This window comes from Elgaria multicarinata, chromosome 18, assembly GCF_023053635.1.
Source record: "Elgaria multicarinata webbii isolate HBS135686 ecotype San Diego chromosome 18, rElgMul1.1.pri, whole genome shotgun sequence".
Taxonomy (NCBI): domain Eukaryota; kingdom Metazoa; phylum Chordata; class Lepidosauria; order Squamata; family Anguidae; genus Elgaria; species Elgaria multicarinata.
The window spans coordinates 11990158-12016061 of record NC_086188.1 but is presented as its reverse complement, the minus strand read 5'-3'; the positions used below and the strand labels follow the sequence as shown (position 1 = coordinate 12016061).

The window sequence follows — 25904 nt, the reverse complement described above, 5'->3', positions numbered from 1 at the left end:
GCTCTTGTGACGTTCTTATTTTAATGGGTCTCCTCTAAGTAGGACTAACATGGGACGCTACCGAAAATGTGTGGTCCTGCTCCTTCTGCTGAGGGGAGGGGGGTGCTTCTCCCCCCCCCAAAGTCCTGCCCCTTCCTCTCTTCCAAGACCGACTCTGCCACCCCATCACAAAGGGAAGTCCTTCTTCACACAGCGCAGAGTTAAAGTATGGAACTCACTACCACAAGATGTCGTGATGGCCACACATTTGGATGGCTTTAAAAAGGGGTTGGATAAATTCCTGGAGGCAAAGGCTATCGATGGCTACTAGCCCTGATGGATATGCACCACCTCCAGTATCCAAGGCAGTGAGCCTATGTGCGCCAGTTGCTGGGGAACATGGATGGGAGAGTGCTGTTGCATTCATGTCCTGCCTTCTTGGTCCCTGGCCGACAGCTGGTTGGCCACTGTGAGACAAGAGTGTTAGACTAGGTGGACCCTTGGTCTGATCCAGCAGGGCTCTTCTGATGTTCTTATTTTAATGAGTCTCCTCTAACTAAGACTAACATGGGACGCTACCCAAAATGTGTGGTCCTGCTCCTTCTGCTGAAGGTGTGTGTGTGTGTGTACTTCTGCAACCCCGAAGTCCTGCCCAGAGGGACTCTGCTGCCCCCTCACAAAGGTAAGTACTTCCTCACACAGCACACAGTTAAATTATGGAACTCACTACCACAAGATGTCGTGATGGCCACCCATTTGGATGGCTTTAAAAGGGGGTTGGATAAATCCCTGGAGGCAAAGGCTATCCATGGCTACTAGCCCTGATGGTTATGTGCTACCTCCAGTGTCCAAGGCAGTAAGTCCGTGTGCCCCAGTTGCTGGTGAACAGTGTGAGGGTGCTGTTGCACCCTGTCCTGCTTGTTCATCCCTGGCGGATGGCTGGCTGGTTGGCCACTGTGTTCACACCGTGCTGGGCTAGGTGGGCCCTTGGTCTGATCCAGCAGGGCTCTCCTGATGTTCTTATCACTTTCAACTTCTGCCATTCCCCTTTGCTGAGTTCTATTGACAGAAACACCAGCTCCCAAATATCCTGAAGGGGCACTGAACTAGAGACTGTGTGCCCCAGTTGCTGGGGAACATGGGTGGGAGGGTGCTGTTGCACCCTGTCCTGCTTGTTCATCCCTGGCGGATGGCTGGCTGGCTGGCCACTGTGTTCACACTGTGCTGGGCTAGGTGGGCCCATGGTCTGATCCAGCAGGGCTTTTCTGATGTTCTTATTTTAATGAGTCTCCTCTAAGTAGGACTAACATGGGACGCTACCCAAAATGTGTGGTCCTGCTCCTTCTGCTGAGGGTGTGTGTGTGTGTGTGTGTACTTCTGCAAACCCAAAGTCCTGCCCTGAGGGACTCTGCTGCCCCCCCCCCCCCGTCACAAAGGGAAGTCCGTCTTCACACAGTATAGAGTTACATTATGGAACTCACTACCACAAGATGTCGTGATGGCCAGCCATTCGGATGGCTTTAAAAGGGGGTTGGATAAATCCCTGGAAGCGAAGGCTCTCAAGTTGCTGGGGAACATGGGTGGGAGGGTGCTGTTGCACATGTCTTGCTTGTGGGTTTCTTGTGGGCCACTGTGTGAACAGAGTGCTGGACTAAGTGGACTCAGCAGGGCTCTTGTGATGTTCTTATTTTAATGGGTCTCCTCTAAGTAGGACTAACATGGGACAATACCCAAAATGTGTGGTCCTGCTCCTGCTGAGGGGAGGGGGGGTGCTTCTGCCCCCCCAAAGTCCTGCCCTTTCCTCTCTTTCAAGACCGACTCTGCCACCCCCTCACAAAGGGAAGTCCGTCTTCACACAGTACAGAGTTACATTATGGAACTCACTACCACAAGATGTCGTGATGGCCACCCATTTGGATGTCCTGCTTTGTGGGTCCCTGGTTGACAGCTGGGTGGCCACTGTGTTCACACCGTGCTGGGCTAGGTGGGCCCTTGGTCTGATCCAGCAGGGCTCTCCTGATGTTCTTAATGACGACCCCCGCCCGCAGGGAAGGAGGGGCACCCGGCGGCGGCGGCAGCAGCACCCCGGCCTGCCCGCCTCCGTCCCTCCCGCCCCGCCGTGTGTCGGCTCCAGGAAGCGCAGGGGCTATGTAGCCGCCTCGTCCGCAGCCGCCGCCGCCATGCATTGTGGGGCAGCGGCAGCAGATCCAAGATGGCGGCCAGCAGGAGGCTGATGAAGGTAACATCCAGGCTCGCCGCCGGGCAGGGCCGCGGGGGGCGGGCGGGGGGCGGCGAGGGCCGCGCGGAGGGCCCCCTCCCCGCCCCGAGGGTCCCGCTCCGCCCCGGCCGCGCGGCCGGCCCCTTCCTCGCCTCCCGCCGCCTCCGCGCGCTTCCGGGGCGGCCCCCGCCGCCGGCGCCTGAGGGAAATAGGCCGCGGCGGCGGAGGGGCCTCCCTCCCGGCTTCCTAGCGCCGCCCTGGGCGGCCCTTTGGAACGGGGGCTGCTTGGAGCCCGGCCCGCGTGAGGGGCCTCGGGAGGCTGGTTCGCTCGCTCGCTCGCTTCCTCCGTCAGCCCGGCCCGGCCCGGGAAGGGGATCCTGCCGTGACTAAGCACAGGCGAAGGGCGGGTTGGTGGCGGCCGCCGCCTCAGCCTTTGGACCCGCGGGGTGAGCCTGGGGGGTGGCGGGGATGGATGTCCCGTCAGGGAGGCGAGGGGGGCTCCCGCCATCCATCCGTCCGTCCCGTCAGCCGCTCGCCCTCCCTCCCTGCCTCCCCCGCGGGGCCATGAGGAAGAGGGCGAGTCCGTCCCCCCGTTCAAATGGGCGGAGTGTGTGGCTGGGAGCGGGCGGGCGGGCGGCGGCGGCTTCCGACACGACAAAAGAGGCTCTTTGGAAGTCGGCCCTTTGTGGAACTGGGAATTAAAACACAGGCCGGGTGTGGGTGTGTGAAGTGGGGCTGCTCTTGACCCCTTCTCGGGGCGATCCTTCATCAAAATCACCCCCATAACAACCCTCCTCCTCCCGACGTCATTCATCTTCCCTTTGCCCAAAGTGGCCGCTTTCAGTGAGCTGCGAGAAAGGGTTCAAAAGTCATTTCAGGTGGGGCGGCCCTGTCTCATTCCTCCCCCCCCCCCTTCCCCACGCTCCTTTCAAAGCTTTCCCGGTCTTCTAAAGTTGCTTCTCCAGACACAGGAAGCCGTCGACAGGATTAAAGTGATTGCTGTTATTAAATTCTGGGATTATTTTAAAGAGTTGAGATCCACTGGAACTCGTTCACACAAGGTGTAGGCAACAAAGAGTCTTGTGGGACCTTGAAAGCGGGTGCCACAAGAACAGTGCGAATCCTATAGATGTTTACTTCGGAGGAAGCCCCATTGCATTCAATAGGGCTTTCTTGCTGTTAAGTGTATTTTGGATTGCAGCCTAAGTCTGCTAGTCTTTTAAGATGTCACTTATATATTGATGAATTTCATTTTTTAAAAAAAAAATTGCAGCAAACAGAACTAATTTAAACCATTGGGGCCTTTTTTTCACATGATTTTAGTCAACATTCTAGGACGAGGGAGCTGAGAAGTGTGAGGGTCCTCTCTGCAAAAATAGCAGGATAACAGTTTAGTTGTGTTAAGATTTGCTCCATGGCCTTTAGATATCTAGATTGAAAGCTGTTCTGTATAAGCATCTTCATTTTCTGTTTCCTGTTAGCTGACCTGTTGAGCTGCATTTCTTGTGCTAAACGGTGTAGTTTGTGATAGCCGGATATGGCTTTTGCCGCAATTGTGCCATAACAGACTGGTTAAAAATTAGTGTGCTGTGTTTAACCTTTGATTTACTAAAAAGTAGATGAGGCAACTGATCCTTAAAAATTTAGTTTTTAGTACAAGGACTTAACAGCCATAGGTGGTAATGACGGTCTTAAAAGAGGCATTTTCTCTTTTATACTACACAGGAGGGAACTGGCACGTTCATCTGACCATTTTCAGACAGGGTGGCTTAAATAAGCCACAGTGGTTTGAGACATGTGCTGGGATGCCCATAGGTGTGTTTTCCATAATCCAACCCCAGCTCGTAGGTTGTGTTGTCCAAGCCTGGTGAGGGTGGGTTGCTGGCATGATTAACAAACTACCCAGACCCAGTGGGCTGCTTTAGGGTAGATGGTGTTTTGTTAACTGTGGTGGGTTCAGATGACACAACAACCTACGAGCAGGAATTGGATTCCAGAACTGGCACATGCCGCAAACCATGGTGGCTGGAAATGATCATGTGAACAAAATCAGTGCCTCTTCTAAGGTGCCTGATGTGACATGTGGGTACATCATCTAAACAAAAGAAAGTATGCCTTTTTATTTCAGACCTCTTTATGAGGTTTTTCTTCATATGTAATTGATTACTTCAATGAAATGTATTTGATGAACTAAATTTTCCTTATTATTGCGTGACAGGCCCTTAGTTATAAACCTATAGTTGTTTTATATTCAGTGAATAAAGTTTACTTTAAACTCATGAATTTCTGAGTTTAATAATGGCTTTATTTTAATTGATTTGATTCTTCTTAGGTCCTGACTGGGAATCGGTTTCATTTTGGAGGCTCTTGAAACTGAATAGCTCCCCACGGTTCTTCCACCTTTTGTGTAGACAGTTTTAGGGTTAGCATGATTTTAAACTTAAAATAAGCATTGTTAATTTGTGTAAAACAAATGTTGGGATGGAATCCCATTTTAGAAATTAACTTGTCCTTATTGTTTTTGTTTTGTGTTTGCACCTTTTACTGCAGCCACTTATTATAATGCTGGTATTGCAAATGATAGCCTTGTAGTTTAACATTGTGAGTAATTATTAGGAGCAAGAGTAATTATTGTTCTTTAAACAATTCTGTCTTTATGTTCTTAAAACCCATATCCAGTTATTTGCATGTTTTTGACTAATGGTACACAGTCCCTAAGGATGCAATCTTATTCATGTTTACACAGAAAAAAAGTTCTACAACTCCCAGCAGTCCTCAGTCAGCCATGCTAGCTGGGGAGCGCTGGGACTTGTAGTATTTCTTTCTGTCTAAACATGCATAGGATTGCACTCTAATACACTTAGGTTTAAGAGGCAAAAAGGTGCCTGTAGCTTGTGGCCAGTCTGCGTACAAAGATGTGCAGCATTTTGAAAGTACTTTCCTAGCACACATTTAAGACGTTAGGATTGACATGCATGTGTTTACAGTATCAGTGTGTCAAAGCTGTAATTCTCAACCATTTGCTAGATAAATGGTAAATCAGTCATTTGGACAATTTCAGACTAATAATAACTTATTCAGCTTAAGAAACTGGTCCTGATGTTGTAAGCTTAGGCTGTTGATGTTAATAATATAATGTACAAAATGCTGTCACAGCATGTGCATTTGCTTGCGTGTTACTCTTCTCTCACCACCCATACATATCTGTTTGCTACAGAAAAGGAGGTGATGTAGCTAGCATTTACTTTCTGGAGACAACCCAGAAAGAACGTTGCTCTTTTTTGAAAAGGAAAGTGAAACGTAAATGCCTTCATACTAATAGCTGAAACATTCCCTCCCAAAGTTGAGTCTTTGCTTGGTATAATTGGCAATTTAATAATATTTGCTAATTGTGGTATGGATAAATGCAGTTTAAATCTAACTGCCTTTTCATTTGTGTGCTGTTATTAGCAGATATTAACCTGCCAGTTATATTGCTCGTTGGCTCTGTAACTTAAACCTGTCTTATTTCATTCCTGGTTTCAATTGGAGCTTAAAGGATAATAAACTCCAGGTCCTGTGTTTTGTATCTAAACCATGTGCCCACTTTGTCCATCAAGAACCTAATTTATTTAATATTTATGAATTGCTTATATTAAAGAAATTCCTAAGCGGTGTACAGAGGGCAGGATTACCTTCCTGAGAATGCCTGTTGGAAAAGGTATGTTTTTTGGTAGGTGCTGAAAACCTAGAAGCGTCCGTGCCTGCTTAATTTGTAGTGGTAGGGCACTCCAGGGAGTTGGCACTATGACACTAAAGGCCGTTTCCTATGGCGGGGATGAGGAATTCAGATGTTGTTGGGCATCAACTCCCATCAGCCCCAACCAGCATGGCCAGTAGTTAGGAATGAGGGAAATATTCCTGAGACGCCACATTATTGGAATAGAATGATTACATATTGGAAAAATAAGGCATTTGGCAAAAATTAGTAAAGGAATCACAAACAGTAAAAACTGCAACCTTTCCAGAATTTTGAGGTTATAGCTCAGTGAACATGCAACTGTTATCTATTGGTTGCTGGCAGTCTAGACATCTTTCCTCAAGATTGCACTGTTGGGAGGTTATTTCATTTTCCTTACAGTGGATGAATTACATTTTGTTCCTGGGAAATTGAGGTCTCCATATCCTCACCCCTAGAGTAAGCTCATCCATTGCTGTTTCAGCTACTGTATGGCATGCTGCTGCTTAAGTGTCCCATGCACCTGTTGGATGTTGCCTGTGATTTGGTGATAAGGCAGACAACCTCTGCAGTTTTGAGGATTTCTTTTTAGTGTTTATTTTTCTTCAAGGCTTTTGCCTTGGACTCACTGTATGATTCCAGAATTGGAGTACTTTTACGTAGCTTTTTTGAAGTTGTCAAACTAGGCTACTACTACCACTCCACAGCAGTGCCCTGCCATTTTTCTGACATTTATGTTTTGTGTTTGGCGCATTATTTAGCTCTTCGTAGGCTTTGCACTTCGCCTCAGCAATTCTGGAGTGCTCTTGCACCCTGCTTTAAAATAAAATAAAAATGACAGAACACCCCAGCTCTATAGGGTTTAGTTATCATATTTTTGAATAACAAAAGCTATAAAGTGCAGCAGACTCATTGATCATCTGTATGAGTCTGATATTCATATGATACATGTAGTGCTTTACAAATAATTCCTGTTTTTGTAATTCGGCTATAACTAGTAAACTGAGTACCAACAGAGAAGAATTGTGATCAATGTACCATACAGGTGCAGCAGAGCATGGGATAAGCTGTAAGCCATCTAGGTCTATGGCAAAAGACAGGGGCAGACACAAAACGCAGACCAAGGATAACGTATTAAAATAGTTCTTAATTCATTGATGTAAGAGCAGAAAAAATAGCAACAGACTCCAGTTGTCTTACTATAAATCCCTTCAACCATGTTGCTTTATAGTATAGATTTAAAAATAGAAAAGAAACATGTGCAGTCACATACTCATGAAAAATGTGATCCGTGAAATGTCCCTTAAAGTAGTTTCACAAGGGTGTTGTTGATTCAAGATCCTAGTTTAGAGCAGTGGTCCCCAACCTTTTTGGCACCAGGGACCGGTTTCGTGGAAGACAATTTTTCCACGGACCGGGGTGGGGGGGGGGGGAGAGGTTGAAGGGATGGTTTTGGGAAGCTCCCCCCCCCTCCAGTGTCCTGGTTTCGCTTTGGCTGGGTGGGTGCCCAGCTGAAGTGAAGCCAGGATGCTGGGGCGGGTGGGCGGCTTCGGAACGGCGCGCCCGGAAGTTGCTCTCCCAGAGTGGCTTCCAGCCGGACGCACCGTTCCAAAGCCACCCCACCCCACCCCAGCATCCTGGCTTCGCTTCAGCTGGGCAGGCGAGATGACACCCAGCGCCCAGGTACGCTGGGGTGGAGGTGGGGGGTGAAAGCAGCTCACCTGCGCGGCCCGGTTCCTAACAGGCCATGGCCCGGTACTGGTCCGTGGCCCGGGGGTGGGGGACTCCTGGTTTAGAGGGTGTGGGGAGCTTATAGTGTGTCTGCAAGGGATGGTACATGCAATGGTCTACTCCTTACAGAGCTATGCTAGACTGTAGACCAAGTAACATTGCTTGCTGTTTTGCCAGCGTGAGGACCGTTGTGTCTAATTCTATGAGCTACTGTAATTGTAGAGAATCCTGGCTTATTGTTAGTGAGCAAACATGCTTGTGGATGCTGCCTATTGGCTCCACCAGCAGTAGCGGCTTCAGTGACCGGGAACTCAACAGAAGGAAACAGCTTGACATTACATTTGAAACAGAACGCCTGGTTTGTCATTTTCCTAACAAGCCAGAATCTGAAGCCAAAGTTTGAAGTTTGGTTATGTTTCCTGGCTGGTTTGGGAGTGGCAAATCAGAAGTCGAGTTCAGATGTAATGTGAAGCTTCCCAATTATCAAAGGCGCTCCTGTTGGTGGGAGGAGCCAAACAGGAGTCATTGGGCACCAACACACTTCCTTGTGAATAATATGCAAGGATTCTCTGGAATTCTGACTCACTGTTAGCACCACCGTGCAGCAGCTCATAAGACTGCATCGTTAGTATATTAAAATACGCACTATAGTACATCTCACTAGTTCCGGCATGCTGCACCCCACGTGAGGGAACGGAGGTACAGTTTGTCATCAGTACACAAACACCCCAGTTCTTTGAATTGGGAATTGAGATGGCACATGTGGAGTGCACATAAGCAGGACTTCCGTGAGAACCCACCAACAGCCCCGTGCACTTACACAGCTTTTCCATGAAGGCTGCCACGTGTCTGAACTATCCCATAGCATTTTCTTTTGATTTCTATTTCTCCTGGAAATGAAATAATTAGACTCGGTTCTAGTGAAAGAACTGACAAGAGAATTCCGTGCTCTGTGAAACCATGCATATTACCAGGAGAAGTTAGTGTAATGAAAGGGAATTGCCTAACGTGCGTGACACATTATTTTGTGGTATTAATATAGCAACAGTTCCTTGAGAAACCAAGTGACCACTGAAGTCCCAAATGCAATACCTGAATCGGGGTTTTACAAGCGCTAAGTTATTTTCACTTCTTAAATTTGGGAAGTGAATGTAGTTTGCAACATTTGAGAAGTACGTGTAATTTGCAATTTGGATTTCTGCCTTAATGGTAAAGAAACAGCAAGGTAGTTTATTTTTGTAAGTGTTTGTTTGAACATCAACATGGTGAAACATTTACTCAGCTGAAACTCCCGCATAAACTAAACGCGCCAGCCACACCCATGTAACTAACCTTGAGCATTTGTATTCAGATACAGTGGTGTATCTACTTCAACAAGACATTTTTAGGACTCTCGGGGCCATCAATGTTAAACTAACCCCTATTGTTGGATGTACAAAACATTTTTGGAACATTTTTTGGGCATCTACTCAATGACAATATGTTTATGTACTTGTTAATAACCCTTGCCTGGTTACCAAATCTGTTATGTGTGTTTTGTTGGATGCGCAAATGTAGTATGTGCTACTCCAAGCAACTCTGTAAGTTCAGTGTCATGTAGTCCATAACACTGGGGCGTAGCTGGGTAACAGTCATGGGGTTTCTAGACTAATGGCCCCAACTATCCTTTACCATAGGGTGACCATATGAAAAGGAGGACAGGGCTCCTGTATCTTTAACAGTTGCATAGAAAAGAGAATTTCAGCGAGTGTCATTTGTATATATGGAGAACCTAGTAGAGTTCCCTCTTCATCACAACAGTTAAAGCTGCAGGAGCTATACTAGCGTGACCAGATTTAAAAGAGGGCAGGGCACCTGCAGCTTTAACTGTTGTGATGAAGAGGAAATTTCTCCAGGTTCTCCATATACACAAATGACACCTGCAGAAATTCCATTTTCAATACAACTGTTAAAGACACAGGAGCCCTGTCACCCTATTTACCACCTATTCTTTCAATGAAAATCCCGTTCTCAGAGGTGGCAATCGCAGCCCAGAACAGGCTATTTGAAAACAAATACCATCTAAATAGTTTGCAGTGGTAGGTAGGTAGGTAGGGGTTTCAAAATGCCAACAGCTGCTCTTGAAGATTAGGTGTAGGAAAGTAAATTAGAACAAAGATTAAAATCTGGTTTATGTAAATTGAGTTCTAAGTGCAAGTATCTTGTATGCGTGTGTGTCCCAAGGCATTTTGCGCCCAAGTTAGTTTTAGCCCAGCCTTAATGTTAGCTGATGTGCTATTTTTAAATTTTCAGGCCAGCATGAATTAACATTCAGATTTATGCAAATGGTTATAAGTATGTGTGTATGTCACATTTGAAACACATGTGCATAGTCACTGCCACTTGGTGGCAGTGAAGTTAACAGTAATATTATTGTTTTGAATACTCCCATTATTATTTCTCTGCCTTAGAATTATATGTCCTATATGTCTAGTTCTGAATGTTTTAATTCCACTACACCCCACCCACCCTCCAAAGAAAAAATAGCTGTAAGGAAATTATCGTAATCTTCTCAACTTTTTTTAAAAAATAACTGAATTCTTAATTGCAGTTTATTAGAGTAGAGGAATTTTCTGAATTGCTTTTAAAATCAGGAGTGGTAACATATGGCCCACAATCTGTATTCTGCTTCTAGGCGTTTTGTGACTTCCAGAATCTTTTCTTAGAATCTCGCTTCACCCCCCCCCCTTTTCCTTTTCAAGGAAGAATCTAGGAAGAGCTTAGTTAGAGATCGATTGGTTTTGTGTTCAAGACAAAAGACCGAAAGAAGGCAAAATGAGGATCTCAGACATGTTTTAAATCTAAACATACAATTTTAAACGTTTGAGCGTAGCAATACCAGTTCACCTCACTTGGTGGGAGAAGATTCATAGCTCCGAGAGGTTGCAGCATTTGTTTCCTGAAGAGGAAATGACAGGCAAACTCCAAAATGAAAGGCACATGATTGAAGGGAACAATGGAGGTCAAGAGCTTTTCATGGTCAAGATAACAAGCAATGCTACATGCTGATTCCCCCCCCCCTCCCCATGTTGTCACCTAATGATGCTGAACTATTGCTGCTTGTCTTGTATATAAAAAAATGCACAATTTCCCCTATAGTTGCTACATGTACAACTATGCTGTAATGTTCGCACCCATTGTTAGCTAGCTGCCTCCTTGTGGTTCAGGACATATTTTCTACTTCATCCTTATGGAAGAACATATTGCTTACGCAGGGATAATGCCAGCAACAGAGTATTGTGAACCGCCCAGAGAGCTTCGGCTATTGGGCGGTATAAAAATGTAATAAATAAATAAATAAATAAATAAATAAATTAAAAATATTGCAAGTGCTGTAGGAATGGTTAACAAACAGATAAATGTGTTGGCTTTAAACCACCAGCTATTGAAAATGTATCATAACAATAGCTAACCATTCAAAGAGAGGGATAATACAAGTATCCTGTTCCGTTACTCATAAGTCAGGGTCCTCAAGTTCAAAATTAAATTAAGCAAAAAATGGGTTAGAGGACCAAGCTCTCTACTTATCAGGTGCCAGGAGCTATGCTCATAAGTTGTCTCTAAAAAATGACCAGTTTTAATGGGGGAGGCCAGATGTTAACTTAAAAAAAAACCTCTCACCCCAAATCCACCTTTACTATCTAATCGCAGTGACACTCTTACTCACCTTGCTGCCCAAATCCCTTTACCAGCAGCCAGTGCAAAACCCTATTTGAGACTCCAACCTCTGGATCTGAGCACCCTCCTCTACCTTCCACCTCCCCATCACGTGAGCCGTCTCCCCATGTGCCACGTCTTCCCCTCCATTAACCCCTTACATGCCGGAATAGCTGCTCCGTGTCCTGGCACCTTAAATCCCCCTGTCCATCTCAGTCTCGTTCCTCACCGGCAGTCAGGCACTGCCATCCGTTCCACACACCTTCCCTCTTGACTGAAATGCTGGCAAATGTGGGGCTTTCTACGGTTCTTGTCACCTGGGCTGCTAACATATGGGGAGAGGGATGAGGCTGGTACAGATGTCTACAGTAGATGCCATTGATAGATCATCCCTTTTGCTCTAAGCCGGCATTGCTTACTATCTCTGAAGATGGTTCAGTCACCTGTGTGGAGTGTGATAGCAGTGCTGCTGACTGTCTTAAGGGCTCGTTGGGCAGGGGTATTGAACCTCAGGTGCGTGAGCCAAAACTAGGCCGCTGGGAGCCCAATTTGGCCCTCCAGGGCTCCCCAGTTGGCCACAACCTTTTTCTCTAAAGTGCTGATCATTTGGTAGTTTTCCAGGTTTTGTATTTTTTTTAAAAAAATATGTAAATAATTTAAATTTGCCTTTTTTCTCCCCTTGGCAGTTTAAATTAATCCGCCCTGAGACTAGAAGTATAAATAGTTTACAGTATAGCAGCAGAAGTGATTTGGCACACCAAAGGAAGGCCTCAATAAAAAACCCTGTGCCTAAGATTCACATTCCTTTGACTGTTGTCTGTCCGTTTACTTGTGAGTAGTTGTGTTTATTTCCATAGGTTTACTTGGGATAATTAAGTTGGTTGGAGTATGCCCCCTCATACATGGGCTGAATTTATTTGCACACTTTTAACAGCGAGGCATTTTAAATTAACTTCACACAGAGGTATGCAGGATTTCCATCGGTGCAGCTTTTCACTAGATCTTCATAGTAACGCAACAAAGGACAGTAATGCGTTTTATTTGTTTCTTTGTTTTATTTGGGTACATCATGACACTGGACATCAATAAGGCCAGATTGAAAAGACATTGTCTGTACCCTCTTGTTTTCTGTAACCATATACCTGCCAACAATTGCTTCGCTGTAATTAAGTTGTGGGGGAGCTACATAACTCAGTGGTAGAGTAGAAGGATGTATGCAGAAGGTTTTGGCTCTGGCACTTGTATTTTAACTTAAAAGATTCTTAGCAGGGCTGGAAAAGATATTTGCTTGTGAGAGCAGTTGTTCGTTAAGAGTATTATTATTTATTACATTTATATACTGCCCCATAGCCAAAGTAAATATATTGGGCTAGCGGGACCAAGGGGCTGACTTGGTGTGAGGCAGTTCAGGTTGTATTTTCTAGCTCAGGGGTTCTCAGATGGCAAGGTAGGCATTCCCTTTGACTACACAGATACAGCAGTATCTCCTTGGCCAGGGGCATATACGTAGAGCAGGTGTCTTGTTTTCACATAGTTTTTGTTGCCTTAAAGTCAGTCTGCTGGAGTCCTCTTTGCGCCAAACCCCATTTTATTCCTCCCATATTTATTTATTTATTTATTTATTTTGGCCGTAAAGGTCTTTTGGAAGAGGAAGGATGAGTGCTGCCAGTGAAAGGCTTGCCTTGGAAAGACTTGCTGTGATGAAGTTCGAATGTACACAAATTTATAAGTTGTTACCCTGGGTTTTGACAGTAAAGCCACTGTTTATCATCTCTTCCTTGTGATCAGTGGAGACACTAGAGCAGGTTGTCTGTTTATCTAGGGTCACTTGCAAGGGAGCAAGGTGTAATTCATTACTGTTGTGGAAATAGTAGTGAATTACTATGGCTGAATTTGTACTCAGTGATGCACTGGGGTCTGAAAGCATTTGGCTCTGCCCCCAACCCTTGGACTCCCCTCCTCCCGGAATATTGGTGATGAACAGGCTTAAAACAATATTAGATGCCCCTGTAACACTTATTTGGGGGGAACTTGGTGGATGGATTTATTAATCTTTAGACTCTAACTGACCATTGTAATACGGAGTTTCCGCTAGATTAGGTGAGCTCGTGACACTGCAGTTTGTGTTCATGCTTTTGTTTCCTTTGCTGGTGCTTGCTTGAATTGTCTGGAACTATTTGCTCCGTAGCACTTTTCTAGGGTATGCCTGCTTTCTGTGTGTGACATCCTGAGGCTGTTCGCTCAACATGCTAATCCACACTCAGTTCTTGAGTGGGGGTTGTTTGTCAAACCGTGGGTTAGCATGTTGTCTGAATGCAGCACGTTTCCCGCAGGGTGGGTTATTGTGTTGTCTGAATGCAGCCAGTGTGGCTTGTTAACCATGCAGTGGGGGTTGTTAGCCATTCAATTAGTGATGCCTGAGCAGTTTCTCAAATTTTGGAATGTGCCTGCTGACCCAAAAAGTTTGGGAATTCTTGCTCTAGCTGTAAGCTGCTACGTTTTGCCTAGCTACCACTTGATACACTTATTCAGAAAAGAAATACATGAATTTCAAAATGGGAAACTTGTTTTAAATCAATGGTTTAAATTGCGTTATTTTTTTCTTGGGTATTCTAAACCATGATTTAAATCCATGATGTAAACTGCCTGGATTTAAAGCAGTCCACCTTGCTCAATAGGTAGCAAGCTCTCATCTCTTGGCCTCTACCCACATCTGCAATATGGCAGTAATATTGATCCTTATATGGTTGTTGTAAGAGTTTTCCAAGTTGAATGTATATGAAGTGCTTTCAAGTCTCAGTCATTTTAGCTGGAGAATTAAGCACCTGCTAAAATCTCTCACATTGGAACCAACGAGACTTAAAAACTATATATCATTGTTATGGTTGTTGGTACTCCTATTCCTACTCCTCATTTTGTGTTTGACACTAATTAGCATAAGGTAAATGTTAGCAAAAACTATTCCAGTGCTGTACATTATACTCTCATAAGGTAAGACTTAATTCATGCTTCAGAATAGGCAAGAAACGCAACATAAACAAAAGTGAAAGTGTGTGTTTAGCAATTGACTCGTGTCTCAATCCCAGTTCACTTCGTGGACTGGTTTGGACTATCATTCCAGACTTCATAAACCATAGTTAAGAAGCTGGGGACGTGTGTTGGAGCTGAGCTCCCCTCCCCCCTCCTTTTGTCATGTTGGATTTGACACAAAGCTCCTGACTTGCTTTAAGCCAGAGTTCTCTGTTACCGTTTCAACCAGAGAAGTGAATGTCAGTTAACAAACCAGGAAAATGAGTCAGGACCCTCCATGCTAAAGCCAGCACATCAGGGGAAGAGGGCAAGGGAAGGAGCGCCCAGGCCCGATGTTTGTTTCCTGGCTTGGGATGATCATCGGAATTGGGCCAGTATGAAAGGAGAAACACCATGTGAGGTTTCCTGTACTGTAACAACCAATTGTTCTGACTGTTCTTGCTAACACGCTATTTCTGCTGTGCTTGGTTTGCAGGAGCTTGAAGAAATCCGCAAATGTGGAATGAAGAACTTCCGTAATATCCAAGTCGATGAAGCTAACTTATTGACTTGGCAAGGGCTTATTGTTCCTGTGAGTGTGAAAGCGGACTGTTATAATTTGAAAGTGCTACACAGGTCATTTGGGTGAAGATTTTCCTCAAGAGAGCCTTTACAAACTCAGACTCGGTTCGCACATCGAAAGCGACCCATGGTTAACAAACCGTGAGTTGTTGATAGCGAAGCAGAAGTGAATGAGTGAGCTGGCTCTTGCCCACCTAGTCCTGCTGACTTAAACAACCATTGTTTATTTTGATGGCCGGACCCAGAATTGGAGTTCATTGAGGTTGGGGAGGGGGGTACAACCCAGACTTTTTTGTTCTTGAGTTACGCATCTGGCTTGTTCTTCCTCAGCAACCTCTAATTTGAGGCTAGGACATCATAATAAACAATCCAGGGACAGAGTGTCCCTGGGTTGTTTTAACTCAGTGGGAGTGGATTGGAGCCAGCTGGCTCCTTGTTCATTGTTATCCAGGGTTGGTTTAAATCCTGGTTAGCCATGTCGTGCAAAACGGGCCACAACCTGCCCACCGCAAACTGAGCAAATGAATGGGCTCGCTAGTATAAGAAAGCACGTCTGTGGTATTTGTAGAATATGTACAACCTAAGGAATTAGTTCAAGTCAGATAATGCCAAATGTTCTTATTCAATCATGTATAAAGTGCCTAAAATTTTCTAAGCACTGTATAGATATTTAAACAATGAAACAGCCTCTACACAGAGTCATATCAGATAATAGACAAAGTACTAGAGAGGGAAGAAAAAAACGAACAAATGCGTAAACTAATTCTTAAAATCACAAAATTGAACTTAAAAGTGACTGGCTGGAATGGCCCACTGTAGACTCCAACATTCTCTGTGGAATATGCTGGAGTTTGTTCAAAGAAATTTCGATTCCGTTCTCTGCCACAGGTCTTGTGTTTTCCCCTCTGGACAACTAATCTCCCCATGTTCTCGTATATTGAGGGGTAATAGTGATTTTTATCGACATGATTTCCTTTGATTGAGACCAGAAATTTTTCATGGCTCCTAGAATATAGCCAGTTTTTTTGTTTTGTTTTTTAAGTGTGTGTTTGGGTGCACGTGCTTTATTTGGAAGCAGGACTGGAATCCATAATTAGGTCCTGCCTAATTGATCTGCACCAAAATAGAAATGTTTCAGCTGCCCCGGAGAACAATAAAAAAATAGTGTCCTTGAAAAAGATTTGACGTATATCTAATGTACTTCGGGAACAATCTTGTGCGTGTTTAGATAGAAAGCCCTACAATTCCCAGCATCCCCTATGTTGACTGGGGAATGCTGGGAGTTGCAGGACTTTTTTCCTGTCTAAACATGCATAGGATTGCACCTTTTGTTTGCATGTTTCCAGAAGGGTACATCATGTTAGTCTTTGAAAGACACTGTGGTCGTGGCACCTTTGGCCGTGCATAAAATGGTGAGATACAAGCAGTGGAGACGTGGCTACAACTTCAGTGAGGCTGTGAATCCATTCTGGGTTTCAGTCAGAACTCTAAAAGTGCTACCCAGCGCAGAGCGGTAAAGCAGCAGTTTCTGCAGCTGAAACTCTCCCCACGGCCTGAGTTCGATCCCAGCGGAAGCTGGTTTCAGGCAGCCAGCTTGGGTCGACTCAGCCTTCCATCCTCCCGAGGTCGGTAAAATGAGTACCCAGTTAGCTGGGGACGAGGTAATCCCGGCCGGGGAAGGCAATGGCAAACCACCCCGCTATAAGGCCTGCCAAGAAAACGTCAACGAAAGCTGGCATCCCTCCAAGAGTCAGTAATGACTCAGTGCTTGCACGAGAGGTTCCTTTCCTTTCCTCAGCACCTTTGGAGTTCTGGCTGGTTCTGACTGAAAGGATTGACAGCCCCATCGAAATCGGAGCTGCCACCCTCTGTCAGATAGAGATACAGATCACATCCCCCTCAGTTGAGGTACAGAAGAAGATAAACGAAGTTTAAGGGACAAGTGGACAGCATGGGAGTGTGAAAGTGATGCTTGCAGTTTTTTTACTTTCTAAAAGAATTGTCTTTGGTTTATTCCTGGAACTGTGAAAATGGAAGTGATTCCGTGTTCGCAGAAAACACTTCCTGCGCTGTTTTTAAATGTTTAAACTATTAAATTGCTCTAAACCAGAGGCAGGGAATTCATGGCCCTCCAAATGTGGTTGGACTCGTAACTCCCATCAGCCTCAATCAGTGTGGACAACGGTCAGGGATGATGGGAGTTGGAGTCAAATAACTAGCAGGCCACTGCTTGCCTGGCCCTCCTTTAAAGGAATCAAAAGCTGCTGCAAAGAATAAAACTTCACGTGGCTTTGTGTAGTAATTAATACTGTTGCTGGCTCCACCGAGCCTACTTCCCTAGTCAGAAATATTCACAGGAGCGAGACACTGACTTGTATGTCTCCTTGCTTACTCAGCAAGCCACAGTTTTTCTTGTCAGTAGCTTCACCTTGACAGAGACAGAAGTTTCTGCTGGAGGGGAAGGTGGAGCCCTTAGAAAACAGTGGTCAAAAGCTCAGTGGTGGAGTACTTTCTTTGCATGCTGTAGGCCCCAGGTTCAGTCCCCGCGTAGGGCTTGGGAAGAATCCTGCCTGAAACCGCTCTGTAGGATAGTTTTGTACCCACTCGTGTGTGTGCACACAGAGTGAGATTATTATTATTTTTGTGGTGGGAGGGGAAGGGGTTCCTTTGTGCAGGAAGTCCCCTTTCCATATTGCATCTTGGTTTCTAAAGGGATTTGCCATGTGGCGTGAGGAGGTGCTATTCAAGAAACACAAGAGCAAAGCTGCCTTGGGTGTGAGGGACTTTGAGTCCTGGCCAATTCATTTGCATGCCAAAAGAGCTGTTCTGCATAATTTTTTAAACCCTTTTCCTAATGATCTCAAGCAGTGTTTTGTCTTTTGTTAACTTGTACTCACTGTTTCCATGGATTCTTTCATTCATTGGTTCTTTTTCTTAGTGTTGCTCTTGCATCCTTTGCTTATGGTGTTTTATATTAATTAAACTGAAAAAAACACAAGTAATCTTTTTTTTTTTTAATAAAAGGTGACATTTCAAACCATTAACCAGTGAGAGAGGGGAAAGAGCAGTTGGCTTTGGGTCATTTGAGTCCCCTGGAGTCTCGCTCTGCGCTTTGATATCGCTTTGATTTTGCAAATGCTTTAATTTCCTGATAAAGGAAGTGCTGTGATTGCAGTGGCCACAGCAGGGCTGTCTTGATGCATACGGAGCGGAGAAGGATTCCAAAATCATTATCATTATTATATTTATATCCCGCCTAGGCGGCATTACAAGTTTTAAAATGTACATTTAAGACCTATAAATACAAATCTACAGAAATTAAAAATAAATCAGTTCCAGTATTAAAATATGTAAACATTTAAAATTATTTATTTATTTATTTAAGGATTTTTATGCCGCCATTCAGCCAAAAAAGGCTCTCACGGCGGCTTACAAAAGTATTTCTTGACAGTCCCTGTAAAATGACAATGATTAAAAGTCCTTGGCACTGCCGGAACAAAAATCCATATTACAGTAATATCTTTATCAGGCCACCTCGGCAGTGAGAAAAGGAAGTGCAGTGAGAAAAGGAATCTGGGTTTCTTCATCAAGCAAGATGTTACCAAAACAGGAAGTGGGAAAACAAAGGCTGGCATGATATTGAAGTCCGCATGAACAGAATCTTAAGATTAAATGTGGGGAGGAATTAGGCAATTAGTTTCCGGGCAAAGTACAAAGTGTTGGTCATTACCTCTAAAGCCCTAAATGGTTTGGGTCCAGGTTACCTGCGGGATCGCCTTCTCCCATACAGTCCGCCCTGCACACTCAGGTCCTCTGGGGTGAACTTACTTCAGTCAGCTAAAACTAGGCTGTCATCAGTTTCCCAGAGGACCTTTCCTTCTGTCGCCCCCAGATTGTGGAACGGCCTGCCGGAGGAGATTCGTAAAATTAACTCTCTGTGTGATTTTAAGGCAGCTTTAAAGACTAGCCTTTTCTGGCAGGCCTATCCAGATCAATGTTAAATCATGAATTTTTAAGACGTATTGATTCCTGTTCTAATGTTGTTCCCCGCCTCGATCCAAAGGGAGAGGCGGGTAAGAAATAAATTTATTATTATTATTATTATTATTATTATTATTATTATTATTATGTGAGCCAGAAGTAAAGGAGGAGGAGACAGACGAGAGTTGGGAGGAGAGGGAGAGAGGAAAGAGCTGAGGGAAATGTAATGGGTGAGTTCGCACCTCAAGCTAAGCCACCCTGAAGATAAGCGACTGTGGTTGGTTGTTCACTCGGTAATCCATGTTACTCTTGACAGACGATCAGGAGCACTCCAGTTTATTATTTATTTCTTGCATTTATATCCCACCTTTTTTCCTCCAGGGAACCCAAGGCAGTGTACATAAACCTCCTCTCCTCTCCATTTTATCCCCACGACAACATAGCTTCAGCTATGGGGCGATATATAAATTTAATAAATAAATAAAAATAAAATAAACTCTTGTGAGGTGGGTTGGGCTGAGAGTTTGTGACTGGCCCAAAGTCACCCAGTGGGTTTCATGGCTGAGCGGGGACTAGAACCCAGATCTCCCGACTCCCAGTCCAACACTTTAGCCACTACGCCACACTGGCTTTGCCAGTATTTGATTTCCCCCTTCAGTCCTCCCACTCACTCCTGGCATGTATCCCAGGTGCCTTTGCAGCAGAAATCCTTGTTTCTTCATTCCCTATGTCAGCACCCATTCTACAGTTGGTTTGCTGGGGTTGCCAGCTCATAAAGGAACCCAACACACACAAACCCATCAGATTGCCAAATCCATATAATATTATGAGTCCTTACGAACATAGTAACACATTCACAATCATAGATATAGATGGGATCTCATGCAAGAGCACAAGGCCACCTGTCCACTATTTAGCTGAGCTGGTCAATTTCATTGTCCACTTCCATGCCTGCCTTGCTAGTGAATGGCTTTTGATTTTTTTAAAAAAGACTGCTTCATGTACTACCAAAATAATTAAACCACCCGAAAAGCTCCTTCTGCCATTGCCGCAGATTTCATGGCAGAGCCGTTAAGAGGAAGGGGAAATTACGCACGTTTAGATTCTGAAAGCATATCTTAGACAGCTTATTATTTGACTGATAATTGCCTGCACCTCCTCATTGCGGTTGATTTGTTGAGTTGTGGCTGCAGTTTTTGCTGAGACAAATGTTTTTGTATTTTATTGTAAATTGGTTTTACTGTAGTAAGTTGAGTTGAAGAGTCTTCGTGGAAAGGCGGGATATAAATGTTTTGAATAAGTAAAATGAACTAAACTAAATAAGTAAAATAAACGAAATAAATAAGCCGAAAGCTGCAGTGACCACCAGGAATGCAAATATGAACATGGAACAAGCTATTCAAAACCATGGGGAAAACATGTTTTGGGGAAAGTGTTATATATATCAAGACTAATTTTCTTAACAAACCTAAATTTACTTTTATTGTTTTAAATTAATAAATGCATCCTAGAACTTAGTCCCAGGTAAGCATGCATAGGAATGCAGTCTCTAATGTAGTAACACTTTGCGGTGCAATCCTGTACATATTTAGTCTGAAGTAAGCCTCATTGAGTACTCATGGAAGTGGGTACAGGATTGCAGCCTTAGTTTTGTTCAAACAAAATAGTTAATACACCCAGTACTAGAGAGAGAGAGAGAGCTGCAGATTCCTGTGCCCTATACTACCTAAGCTCATGCATCTTAGTGTTTGCCATCTAAGATGCTGGTAAAAATAAAAATTGAAAACAGAAACCACAAACTTTGTAGCGACGGAAATAGTGTGTTATTTAGACAGAAATTGTTTCATAGAATTACAGTATTAATAACCAACAGCGTGTATTTTATACCGCCCAATAGCTGAAGCTCTCTGGGCGGTTCACAAAAATTAAAACCACAATAAAACAACCAACAGGTTAAAAGCACAATTACAAAATACAGTATAAAAAGCACAACCAGGATAAAACCACACAGCAAAATTGATATAAGATTAAAATACAGAGTTAAAACAGTAAGATTTAAATTTAAGTTAAAATTAAGTGTTAAAATATTGAGAGAATAAAAAGGTCTTCAGCTGGCAACGAAAGGAGTACAGTGTAGGCGCCAGGCGGACCTCTCTGGGGAGCTCAATATTGTGTTGATATTGTGTTGATATCAAGTTAAAACTTTATAACAACGTTGAAAAATATTGAACTGTGTAATACACACAGCAACTATGATTTTCTAAGGTTGTAAATTATATTACCTAAAAATCTTCATCGTAGGTGTTTTGAATTGGTAAAATATTGTTAAAACATTTGAGTCATTCCAAAGAGAAATTTCATAGGAGTTCTTTCCCCAGTGTTTGCTAAAATTTCCAATTTCTCCAATAGAAAAATAGGGGTTGAGAGGGGGGGTGGGGAGAAGCATGTTTTCTCCCTCAGTTTTCTGAGTTGTTTCCAGGCCTTCACATTTCTAGGAATGCTATGCATGTGACGGTTCTGAGGGGAATTCTCAGTTTGCACAGTTAAGCAATCCTTGGATGGAGGGAGAGCTATGCTTGTGCGTGCATTATTTTTATCCCCATGGTTTTAAAAAGCCAATTTCTTGAGCTGTGTCCTGTGGTTCTGATGCTGGTTTCTTTTAATAAGCCACACCAGTTTCAGTTCATTCTGCAAAACGCTGTCTTACAAGGTGCTGCTGTTTGCTGGCTTCCAGCAGTAAGCTCCTTCTTATTAGCCAAAAATACCTTTTCTGTAAACTCATATAGGTTAATTTCCTGGCATATCAGCTTTGGATCTATGTGTGTGTAAAAACATTAGACCTGTACAGAGAAAATGTCATTTGCACAGGAAGTATTCACAATTCTGAAGCATATGTTACATTAAAGGTGTGCAGAAAGCAGACTTGAGATCTACTGGGAGATCTCTGGGAGATTGCATGAAATTGGCAAAGGTTTCTAATTCTCAGCAGTTGAGCAACAACACATTTGCTCTAAATTAGGCTGCTGAAATGAAGGGAGTTGGAGTGGCACAGTGGGAATTTAGGGGTAGATTTTTGTGACAGCATTTTGGGCTTAGTTCTGGTACTGAAGACAAATTTCTGGGTTGAGCATGGGCTCAAGAGACTTTCTGTACTTTGCATTGTACGTGTATGTCCACCAACTCTTCTCCCAAGTTGCTACAAGATCTTGGGATTCTAGTACTAAAACAAACAAAAAACACACAATGTAGATTCTATATGCTGAAGTCTGCTCACCTTTGCCATAGATGGTCTCTGAATTCTACCTGTCCCAGTGTCGGGCCATTTTTAATACCTTACCTTCTCATTGCAGGACAATCCTCCGTACGACAAGGGTGCATTCAGAATCGAAATCAACTTTCCAGCAGAGTACCCATTCAAACCTCCTAAGATTACATTTAAAACAAAGATCTATCACCCTAACATCGATGAAAAAGGGCAGGTTTGTCTGCCAGTAATTAGTGCTGAAAACTGGAAGCCAGCCACCAAAACTGATCAAGGTAAGACTTTTCAACAGAAAATCACAGGGACCCGGTCCGCATGATCAAAACAAGCCACCGTGGGTTATTTGATGGTTGTTTCCCCCTCAAACAAGCCATCTGTTCTGTTTCGGAAGACAGAATAAGCACGTGCCCAAGTGGGTAATTAGGCAAATGGCTTCTGGCACGGGCTGTGGATTAAAACAAGACATGGTGACTTATTTGAACATGCAAACCAGCCCAGTTTCTCCCAAACTACATTTTATTTTTAGAGGGAATTTAAGTCAGCTTAATTGTCTTTGAAGGTCATAGCCATGTGCACTGGGCTGTTTGGATCTTTAATAAAAGGGAGTCACAAGACTGAAAGGTTGGTTTCTTTGGTGCAATGAGCCTGCCTTTCCCAGTTTCTGCTTATTTCGTTCTCTCTCTCTCTCTCTCTTTCTGACATGCCTTTCCAGTTCCCTGTGCAAAATTTGCCAAGAAAGAGCATTTCTAACAAGCTCTAAGAACTGGACAGCGTATATTAGAACTATCAACCTATACTAGAATTTTAAACAGTCATCTGCATTTTAGCAGATTAAATTTAAATAAATGTGGATGTTGCCAAATCACAAACAGCCCACTATGCAGTACATCGTGAATGTTTCAACATTGAACACGTGACTTCCTGCAGAAAGCGCTATCCTTTGGGATGGCTTTCTGGACTGGTTGCTTACGGTGTGGTGTGGGCATTTCCATTTGTGTAGGCGCATGCAACTGGGTTGGTGGAAGCAGTCTTCCCTGCCCTCTTCTCCCTATGGCAGCCCCTTCAGCCCACTGAAAATGTTACACAGAGGGTAAGGGGACCCTGCTGAATGAGGTGAACTATGGTAGAGAGGCAGGAAAGGGTCCTATCCCTGAAAACCATGTAGAAGTGTGTTTAAATACTAAGGTATTTAAATGAGCTACAGTGGTGTATTCCTTGGAATATGCAGATTGGTTCCTTCATTTGAAATGAATGCACAGGCAGATCGGAATATGCGCCCATCTCCAAATTGTGATGACTGACGTGGAAGTAAGGCCCAGAATGGATGCATTTATTTCATTTTTATCCTACCTTTCTCCAAGGAGTTCATACCTCCTTCTCCCCTCCACCTTAAACTCACAACAACCTTGTAAGGGAGACCAAGCTGTGAGAGCTGTGATTGGCTCAAGATCACGATTGGCATGATCTTCACAGCTGATGGGTTTTTTTGAACCTGAGTCTACCCTGTCCACTTTCATATCCTGTCATGCAACATAATTAGGATTGCAGCTTATAAGTAATAATAATAATTAATAAATAATATTTTATATAGGGCTTTGTTACAACACGCTGTACATGAAATAAAATAGGTCAGCAGTTTATTGTATTTCATAGTTCTTAACTGGATTTGAAAGAATATAACAATAAAACAATTAAAAACCATATAAAGTGTGTAGTGGCCACCATAGGGACCACCATCATGCTCTACCTCAGGAACAACCAGCCAACCCCCTCTATTCAAAGAGGAAGGTTTTCAAACCTTTCTTGAACATCTCCAAACTCTCGGTTAACCGCAGTGGCCAGGGGAGTGAATTCCACAGCTGAAGGACAAGGTCTTGGAATGCACAACACCGGGGTCCGTGAGGTAGAACGGATCAGGAGAGCCTGGCCCATGGATCTGGCGGCCCGGCCCGGAACATACCAGGACAGAAGTGAGGAAAGGTCAACTGGGTGGCACAACCGTAGGGTGTTAAATGCCATGACCAAAATCTTGTTAGACATGATAGCACTCTTCAAATACTTAAAAGGTTGTCACACAGAGGAGGGCCAGGGTCTCTTCTTGATCATCTCAGAGTGCAGGTCACAGAATAACGGGCTCAAGTTACAGGAAGCCAGATTCCGGCTGGACATCAGGAAAAACTTCCTGACTGTTAGAGCAGTACGACAATGGAACCAATGACCTAGGGAGGTTGTGGGCTCTCCCACCCTAGAGGCATTCAAGAGGCAGCTGGACAACCATCTGTCAGGGATTCTTTAGGGTGGATTCCTGCATTGAGCAGGGGGTTGGAGTCGATGGCCTTATAGGCCCCTTCCAACTCTACTATTCTATGATTCTATGATTTTAAATTGGGTCCTGGCCTCCAGTGCTCATGGGCTTTTTGGTTTGGTTTGTGCAATATGGTAGCACCCCTAATTGTAGGGAATAAATGCATACGGGCCAGATTAAATTCTGCTATCGGTATTAAAAGCAAAACCTGAGGACTTTGTAGTCGGCCGAAAGGTCCTTCCCCACCCCATCCCATGTAAACACATGCGCACTGACACCTCTTTTGCTTTCTTTTGGCAGTAATCCAGTCCCTCATAGCACTGGTGAACGATCCTCAGCCTGAACACCCGCTTCGGGCTGACCTAGCCGAAGAATACTCTAAGGACCGTAAAAAATTCTGTAAGAACGCTGAAGAGTTTACAAAGAAATATGGTGAAAAGCGACCAGTGGACTAAAAAAATAAATAATAATAATAAAAAAAATCTGACAGAATTGATGTCAGCAATGTGTGATAGAAGACCTGGAGCAGTGCATTTCAGACACACCACAAAGCAGGACTCTATGGGAAATTGGCAAGTGCCACCTCTTGGTGTTAACTTGTGGCTGTTACTAACTTTCTACAGTTTCTTAATCAAAAGTGGTCTAGGTAACCTGTAAAGAAAGGATTAAAAATTTAAGCTGTTCTAGTTCTGCTTTCTTTGTTTAAAATCACTGCTTCAATATACTTTAAAGGATGCTGTTTCTTTTCTTCTTCTTTTTTTCCTTGTCAGAATTTATCAAAAATATCTTAGGCTTATAATCTGCCCTTAAAAGTTCGAAAGGTTGTGGCTGTCATTTCTTATTTTCCCCTGCCGTCCTTCCCCCCCTCCCAATTTTTCTCTTTTCTCCTGCACCTTCTCCCCCTCCCCCCAAACCCAAAACCACCCACCCACACTGATGTCTTAGCAAAATTATATTGTTGTCCTGGCAAAAGAAGAAAAAAGAAAGAGTTGAATGTTCGGCCGTTTGCCTCCAATTCCCCTCTCTTAAATGTTGCACTGCTCTTTGTGGAACTTGGTCCCAAGTTTCTCTTCAGTTTGTAACATAATAAATCCACCACATGTACTCCATAAAAATAATCAGAACCGAGCCCAGATTTTATGTGTATCTGGCTGATGTTACTACAATAATGTTTATTAAATGGGGAACTCCAAGCTTTGTGTACATGAGTGAATTACAATATGGCTTAATGTCCTCTTCTGGGAAATTTTTTGACACAGGATGTTCTGTAGCAAAGGAATAGTGGGATGTGATTTTTTTTAAAAAAAATTCGCTTTTATTCTTAGTATCTATGCAGACTACCTAGAATAAATAATTACTCGAAATAGCATTGCAAACCAGTTCAGGAGAATTTCAAATTCGGGACCAAGAGGTACCAAAGTGG

At 43.8% G+C, this 25904-nt stretch overlaps 1 protein-coding gene across 1 annotated transcript; it reads left to right on the top strand.

Moving 5' to 3' along the window:
* Positions 1-546: 546 nt before the first annotated feature.
* Positions 547-25904, top strand: UBE2L3 (ubiquitin conjugating enzyme E2 L3). The gene is made up of 5 exons (XM_063144331.1): positions 547-661; positions 2028-2218; positions 14848-14943; positions 22265-22451; positions 24782-25904. Exons 1-5 carry the CDS (start codon positions 547-549, stop codon positions 24934-24936), a joined length of 744 nt encoding a protein of 247 aa, XP_063000401.1. The 3' UTR covers positions 24937-25904.